At 40.8% G+C, this 8,687-nt stretch overlaps 1 protein-coding gene across 1 annotated transcript in view; it reads left to right on the forward strand.

Annotated features, from left to right (window-relative positions):
• Positions 1-8,051, forward strand: part of HSD17B11 (hydroxysteroid 17-beta dehydrogenase 11) — a 60,290-nt gene extending 52,239 nt beyond the window's left edge. The window contains exons 6-7 of the mRNA XM_030916702.1: positions 3,628-3,744; positions 7,222-8,051. Of these exons, the coding sequence (XP_030772562.1) occupies positions 3,628-3,744; positions 7,222-7,312 (208 nt within the window). The 3' untranslated portion in view covers positions 7,313-8,051. The remainder of the gene's footprint in view (positions 1-3,627; positions 3,745-7,221) is intronic.
• Positions 8,052-8,687: the final 636 nt, after the last annotated feature.

The following is an 8,687-nucleotide window of genomic DNA, read 5'->3' on the forward strand; positions in this document are numbered from 1 at the left end:
ATTGAATTTCGCCTTCATAGTCTGAATCAGCCACACCAGTATGAATTTGAACTCCCTTTAGATTTAAACTTGATCTTCCTAAAATTAGTCCTACAGCCCCCTCAGGCAATGGGCCGTATACCCCTGTGGGGATTTTCTGTGGGGGCTCCCCTGGAAGCAGAGAGACTGCTTGTATAGTACATAAATCTACTGCTGCACTGCCGCTTGTGGCGGGGGATAATTGCTGTATTGTGATAACTGGCTTATTCCCTGAGGCACTGGTGACAGTGGGGATTGTTGTTCCTGAAAACCCTGAGGAACAAAGGGCTGAATTGGGAATGCCCCAGTTTGTTGCAGGGCCTGAGGCTGGCCCCTCCTCTCATTTCCGACAGTGGTTGCCCATTTTTATCAAATTTAGAACGACATTGATGACCCCAATGTTTTCCCTTTTTACATCTTGGACATAGGCCAGGTGGCTCTTTATCTGTTATTGTAGTAGCTTGAGTAGTTACATTTTGTTTATTTGAGACTAGGCAATTCTTTTTTAAATGACCGGTTTGACCACAGTTGTAACATTTTCCCCCAAATATTCTAACTTGTTCTCCTAAAGCAACTCCTGTGATTGCTTGAGCCATAAGCATAGCTTTATGCATAGCTCCTGCAATTCCATCACAGGCTTTAAGGTACTCTGAGAGTACATCTGATCCTGCCAGGACCCTTCCTTTTAATGGCTTAATGGCTGATTGGCGTTTTCATATGCCATTAACTCCACTATGACCTTATGGGCATTCTCATCAGTAATTGACTTTTGAGCAGCATCTTGAAGCCTTGCTACAAAATCAGGATAGGGCTCTTTAGAGCCTTGTCTTATTGTATTGAACAAGGGGCAGGCGGTTCCTGGGTCTTGGATTTTCTCGCAGGCCCTAAGGCAGATAGCCCTAATTTGCTCAATGGCCTCATTCTGCATTATTACTTGTTGACTAGCAGTGCTCCAATTTTGACCTGTTCCCAATAGTTGATCTACGTCTATGTTAATTGGAAGATTGGCAGTCCTATGTCTTCGGACCTGTTCTTGCGCCCCATCAATCCACCAAGTCTTAAATTGTAAAAATTGAGAGGGTGAGAGTGATGATTTTGCCAGAATCTCCCAATTATAAGGAATGAGTCTATGTCCATGAGTAATGGAATCGAATAATGTTCTCATGTAAGGAGAGTTGGGTCCATACTGTTTTACTCCCTCTTTCATTTCTTTTAGTATTTTTATAGAAAAGGACTCATATCTGGCTTCAGCTACGGGAGGCTCTCCCTCTTGGGCCCCTGCTCCAGATGGTCTTGAATCTAATATTACTGGGAATTGCCACGCCTCAATACCTCCTTGTTTTCTTGCCTCATCAATAATTTTATGTAATGCACTACCCTGTCCACTGGGCGGTGCTGTAGGATTAAGTCTCATGGTGGGCGGCTGAGGCTATAGCGCCCTGCCCTGTGGTGCTGGAAACATTCCTGGCTGTCCATACGGATTTTCTGGGGGCAGCCGATACTGAAATTTGACTGGTGGCCAGTATTGATAGGCTACTGGCGGCTGGATCTTACTTTCTACCGGCTGATATTGTGGATACTGTATTTGGATTGGCATTGCCATGACAGAGACTCTATCTTTTTCTATTTGATCTTCTTTTGGAGTTTGTACTTGTTTAACCTGCATTTGAGATTGTAAAGTTACAGGCATCTGAGCTGCTGTAAGAGGAGTTGGCCATCGTGGTTTAGACTCTGATGACTCGGCTAATTCTGGACCTTTTTCTTCTAATTTTAATGTTTTGGGATATATCACCTCCTGTAATTGATTATCGTCAACATTTTGCATTGACCGAGCCGTTACCGGCTCTGCTACACATTTACAATGTGAACTTTCCGTTCCTTTCCGGGATTCTATCCCTGCCTCTTTTTCACAATCTACTGCACAGCTTTCAGCGACATAAGAAACTGAAATGCTATCTTCTTCTGTTTGAAACGGTTCTAAAGCTATTTTAATAATGACCCAATCATTCCATACTGTAAGTGGGATGATTTTACCTTCCCTATTGTTTTAATTCTTTGCCAATTTTTTCCCAGTCTTTTAGATATCAAGTTCCCTGTTCTGGAAACCATGGGCAAAATTGTACTATTGTTTGAAATAGCATAATTAGATTTTTGGTAGAGACTTTAACTCCCCCTCTTTTTGCAATAAGAAGTGTATTTACTTTTCGTTTGCCCCATTGTTACCCTAGGTTCTTCTGAGCGCACAAGCTTACCGCAAGGCTGACTGTAGATATACTCGGGAGTCTCTCGTTGACTTTTCCTCAATGACCACTCTCGAGCGTACCTTCGCCGTAGAGAAAAGCACCCACGTTGGGCACCAGATGAAAGGGTGGCCTGCCCCTCCACACCTGTGGGCGTTTCTCGTTAGGTGGAACGAGAGACCTGAGGAAAAAAATGAGGCACAGAGACAAAGTGTAGAGAAAGAAAAAGCGGGCCCAGGGGACCGTCGCTCAGCATACAGAGGACCCGCGCCCGCACCAGTCTCTGAGTTCCCTCAGTATTTATTGATCATTATCTTTACCATCTTAGAAAAGGGAAGTGGCAGGATAATAGGATCATAGTAGGGAGGTCAGCAGTAAGACATATGAATAAAGATCTCTGTGACATGAATAAGTTTAAGGAAAAGTGCTATGCCTTGATGTGCGTATGCAGATATCTCCATAAACCTTTTTAGTGCATAAAGAGCAGCATTGCCGCTAGCACGTCCCACCTTCAGCCCTAAGGCGGTTTTCTCCTTTCTCAATAAATAGAACATACAATCGGGTTTTACACTGAGAAGTTCCATTGCCCAGGGACAGGCAGGAGATAGATGCTTTTCTCTATCTCAACTGCCAAGAGGCCTTCTTTCCTCTTATACTAATCCTCCTCAGCACAGACCCTTCACGGGTGTCAGGCTGGGGGACGATCAGGTCTTTCCCTTCCCACGAGGCCATATTTCAGACTATCACATGGGGAGAAACCTTGGACAATACCTAGCTTTCCTAGGCAGAGGTCCCTGGGACCTTCCGCTGTGTATGTGTCCCTGGGTACTTGAGATTAAGAGAATGGTGATGACTTTTAACCAGCAAGCTGCCTTCAGGCACTTGTTTAACAAAGCACACCCTGCACAGCCCGAAATCCGTTAAACCTTGAGTCACCACAGCACATGTCTCTTACAAGGTCAGGGTTGGGGGTAGGGTTACAGATTAACAGCATCTCAAATACAGAACAAAATGGCGTCTTTAGTGTCTACTTCTTTCTATATAGACCCAGTAGCAGTCTGATCTCTCTTTCTTTTCCCCACATAGAATAGGAATTATAATATTACCTTTGTAAGGTTATTGTCAAACTTCAATGGAATGACCTATGTAGAAAGTTTAGCACAGTTTGTGGTACACGATAAGCACTAAGTGAATGATTGTTATTATCAATGGTAAAGTAGCTGCTATTTCTGAGCACCTATACTAGGCTAGACACTACAAATCAGTTATGTTATGGTGTCTGTGCCATACTAAAGCTGTTTGTTAGCACCAAACTAAAGCTGAAGCCTTGGTGAAGTATTTTGTTTCTGAAGACTGCCTCTGATTTCAGTTTAGGACCTGCTCTGGAACCTGAGGAAGTGGTAAACAGGCTGATGAATGGGATTCTGACTGAGCAGAAAATGATTTTTGTTCCATCTTCTATAGCTTTTTTAACAATATTGGAAAGGTAAGTGACAGTTAAGTTTTTCAGCCTTAGAAATGAAAGGTAAAATAAAAATTATCTATTACATTTTTTGCTGACATTTAAAATCAGGCAGTTGATAAAGTACAGTTAGATGGAATTGACTTAATAAAAATAACAGGCTGAATAAAGATGTCATCAGTTTTTCTAAACCACGTGTGTTAATCATTGAGGCAAGACTGATACATCTCCTGGGTGAATGAACTGAGTAATTTCCACACATTTTTACTTTTTGTAAAGGAAGAAATTTGTATATTTCTGTAAGTCTTGTCTTATAAATGAATGACTCTGAAGAAGGATAGTTTTTAAGCATCTTTACATAATGGAATCATAGAACAATGATATTAAAGGAGACCAGATTTAGGTTTTACGTATTTATTTAAAGATACAACAGATAATCATTGAGCTTTTGTTTTGTGCTAAATCATACTGACATATATGAATTGCTATTTTTTTAAATAATATTAGAAATCCTTGAGCCTTGCTTCCTCCAATGTGGTTCTTGGACTAGCAGCATCAGTATTACCTGGAAATTTGTTAGAAATACAGACTCTCCTCATCTCTTGAATCAGAATTTACATTTCAATAAGTTCTCCTAGATGATTTGTATGCATATTAAAATTTGAGCAGCACTTCTTTGGAGCAGTAACTCTCAACTTTGGTGCACACTGGAATTCACCTGGGAGGTTTAGGAAATGCCGGTGCTTGGCCGGGCGCGGTGGCTCAAGCCTGTAATCCCAGCACTTTGGGAGGCCGAGACGGGCGGATCACGAGGTCAGGAGATCGAGACCATCCTGGCTAACACGGTGAAACCCCGTCTCTACTAAAAAAATACAAAAAACTAGCCGGGCGAGGTGGCGGGCGCCTGTAGTCCCACCTACTTGGGAGGCTGAGGCAGGAGAATGGCGTAAACCCGGGAGGCGGAGCTTGCAGTGAGCTGAGATCCGGCCACTGCACTCCAGCCTGGGCAACAGAGCGAGACTCCATCTCAAAAAAAAAAAAAAAAAAAAAAAAAAAGAAATGCCAGTGCCTGAGACCAACTCCCCCAAATTCTGATTGACTTGGTTTGGAGTGTGCTCTGGGCTTTGAGAGATAAAACAACTTTCTAGGTGATTCACTTATCCAGCCAAGATTGGAAACCACTGGTTTCACGAATGTCACATCATAGCACACTGCTTCATTCCTCATCTGGGAAAACTGTGTGGCAATGAGGCTGGCCACATAAGGAGGGGAAAGGAGAGAGGTGCCTTAGGACAGCTGGGAGAAAAAGCTTCTTGCTGCCTGTCCTAAACTGGGCTTCTCCAAGTCAGTGGGATATCATGATCACTTGGGAAGTGATCACTGAGTGCATACTTATGTAACATGACAAGTACAATGCCAGAAACATCATAGGTTTTAACCTGTTTACTCACCAAAGAGATCCTTGAGCTTTACTACCTAAACCTCCAAGGCGTGTTCATCATAGTTTTTAGCAGAAGGGGCGAGAAAGCTTAACATATGTCACGCTTTTTATCTCTTGATTTTTTTGCTCTTCACATCAGTAATTCTCAAAATATAATCTCTGGACCACTGTCTGTGGCAGCTGCCTATTAAAATACAGATTTCTGGTCCAACTCAAACATCCATGTTAAAATCTTAACACAGTGCTTTAGAATATAACCCTGTGAAAGAAGGCATTTTGCCTATTTTTCCATCACTGTATGCTCTGCATTTTGAAGAGTGTCTGACACCAAAATGTTTGTTGATTGAATAAATTAATTCTAGTTTCTAGACCTTTAAACATAAAGACTCAAAGTTTGTGCTGTGGAGTTGAATGAAGCTCTGGAGTTGAATGTGTTTGTGTGACTTGCTTGCAACATGAACATGGATGAGTTATTTTTAACTTATCTGAAGTTCAATTTCTTTATCTGTAACATAGAGAAAACAATTGGACTGTATAGGGCTGAGATGAATAAATAAAATAATGCTCTTAAAGTACTCAGGGCTGGGTGCGGTGGCTCACGCCTGTAATCCCAGCACTTTGAGAGGCGGAGGCAGGAGGATCGCTTGAGGTCAGGAGTTCAAGACAAGCCTGGGCAACATAATAAGACCTTGTCTCTACTAGAAATCAAAAACATTAGCCAGGCACATTGGAACACACCTGTAGTATCAGCTACTCAGGAGGCTGAAGTGGGAGAATTGCTTGAGCCCAGGAAGTTGAGGCTGCAGTGAACCATGCTCGTGCCACTGCACTCCCTCTTGAGCAACAGAGCAAGCCAAGACCCTATCTCAAAAAAATAAAATAAAAAGTACTCCGTACACTGTAAGTACTCAATAAATGTTATATGCCACTGTTATTATAACTACTATTATTATTATCATTGCCCTAATTCTTGTTATGAGGTCACATTGGTGTCATATTTCCAAACCCTCTTTTCATGCCATCTAGGCAGATTTCTAGGCAGATTTCTGTATATTATTATGTTGATTTATATATTCTGTTTTGTTTTCTCCCAGACCCACTGGAATGTGACAAGTCCCTAAACGTTCTAAGTGTAGTGTCTGGAGAAAAAAGATGAGATCTGCTAGTGTCTGTCACTGTTTAAGACATTTTTTTTTTCGGAAGGGGTGGGGGATGGAGTCTCACTCTGTTGCCCAGGATGTAGTACAGTGGCTCGATCTTGGCTCACTGCAACCTCCTCCTCTCAGGTTCAAGCAATTATCCTGCCTTAGTCTCCCGAGTAGCTGGGACTACAGGTACCTGCCACCATGCCTGGCTAATTTTTTGTATTTTTAGTAGAGACAGAGTTTCACCATGTTAGCCAGGATGATCTCGATTTCCTGACCTGGTGATCTGCCCGCCTCAGCCTCCCAAAGTGCTGGGATTACAGGTGTGAGCCACGGCTCCCGGCCAAGACATTTTATTTAATATAGTAACACATTGATTCCACAAAAGAACACTGAGGGATAAGTGTTAATTTTTCCATTAACACGTGATGAATTTAAACTAAAAGGTTAAATAATTGGTTCAGCATTATGCTCAAAACCAAGTGCATTGTCTGCATTTTTATTTAGCAGTTCTACTTCCCCAGTCTCTTAGTGGAACGTTTTAATAATATTCTGCATCATAAAGTATAAAATTAGTTCCTATTCTCATTTCCTTTTTAATGTTGGGTTTCTTTTTGTAAAGTCTTTAGTATCTCAACTATTCAGTTCATATACCTCCTCTCTTAGATCTTTTGTTTCAAAAACTGACTACTTCAGATTATTCTACTCTAAAGAAGGCTAAGCCTTCTTTTCCATTTGAAAACGAAATAGATTTAATGAGAAAGAATATATAGTAGTAACTCAGATTTAAGGTGCTTAATCTTATTTAAGATGAACACGATGATACATGATAACTTCAAAGTATTTCTAAAGAGGGTATTCTACAAATGCACTTAATATTAATTTTCTAATTATTTTCATATATTTTTCTTTTAGGATCCTTCCGGAGCGCTTCCTGGCAGTTTTAAAAAGAAAAATCAATATTAAGTTTGATGCAGTTATTGGATATAAAATGAAAGCTCAATAAGTGCCTAGTTTTCTGAAAACTGATTTACCAAGTTTAGGTTGATTCATCTAATAGTGTCAGAATTTTAATGTTTGAACTTCTGTTTTTTCTAATTATCCCCATTTCTCCAATATCACCTTTGAGGCTTTGACAGTCTTCATTTACTACCACTTGTTCTTTAGCTAAAAGCTGATTACATATGATATAAACTGAGAAATACCTTTAGAGGTGACTTCAAGGAAAATGAAGAAAAAGAACCAAAATGACTTTATTAAAATAATTTCTAAGATTATTTGTGGCTCACCTGAAGGCTTTGCAAAATTTGTACCATAACTGTTTATTTAACATATATTTTTATTTTTGATTGCACTTAAATTTTGTGTGATTTGTGTTTCTTTTTCTGTTCTACATAAAAGCAGAAACTTCAAGCTCTCTAAATATAATGAAGGACTCTATCTAGTGGTATTTCACAATGAATATCATGAGCTCTCAATGGGTAGGTTTCATCCTACCCATTACCACTCTGTTTCCTGAGAGATACCTCACATTCCAATGCCAGACATTTCTGCACAGGGAAGCTAGAGGTGGATACACATGTTGCAAGTATAAAAGCATCTTTGGGATTTAAGGAGAATTGAGAGAATGTACCCACAAATGGCAGCAATAATAAATGGATCACACTTAAACTTTCTGTGTTTTCATCTTTTTGTTCCTAAACAGAACATGACTTAACCTTCAAATTAAAGGAAAATAAATTGTGTAATCTTTTTTTAAAAACTGTCTGGAAATTTCTTGGATGTGAGGCTCACTGAGATGGGACTATAAGATCAGATCTATAAATTTTAAAATTTAGTAGGTTAGGTTTCTTCTACTAAAGAAAAATATTTTCAAGACTATATCAAACACATCTGGGTACAGTGGCTCACGCCTGCGTCCCAGCACTTTGAGAGGTCAAGGTGGGTGGATCACGAGGTCAGGAGTTTGAGACCAGCCTGGCCAACATGGTGAAACCCCATCTCTACTAAAAGTACAAAAATTAGCTGGGCGTAGGCCAGGCGCGGTGGCTCACGCCTATAGTCCCAGCACTTTGAGAGGCTGAGGTGGGCAGATCATGGGGTCAGGCGATTGAGACCATCCTGGCCAACATGGTGAAACCCCGTTTCTACTAAAAATCCACAAACATTAGCTAGGTGTGGTGGCGGGCGCTTGTAGTCCCAGCTACTCAGGAGGCTGAGGCAGGAGAATCGCTTGAACCTAGGAGGTGGACATTGCAGTGAGCCGAAATGGTGCCACTGCACTCCAGCCTGGAGACAGAGGGAGACTCAGTCTCAAAAAAATAAAAAATAATAAAAAATAAAATAAATAAATAAATAAATTAGCTGGGCGTGGTGGCAGG

Source organism: Rhinopithecus roxellana, chromosome 2 (assembly GCF_007565055.1).
Source record: "Rhinopithecus roxellana isolate Shanxi Qingling chromosome 2, ASM756505v1, whole genome shotgun sequence".
Classification (NCBI taxonomy): Eukaryota; Metazoa; Chordata; class Mammalia; order Primates; family Cercopithecidae; genus Rhinopithecus; species Rhinopithecus roxellana.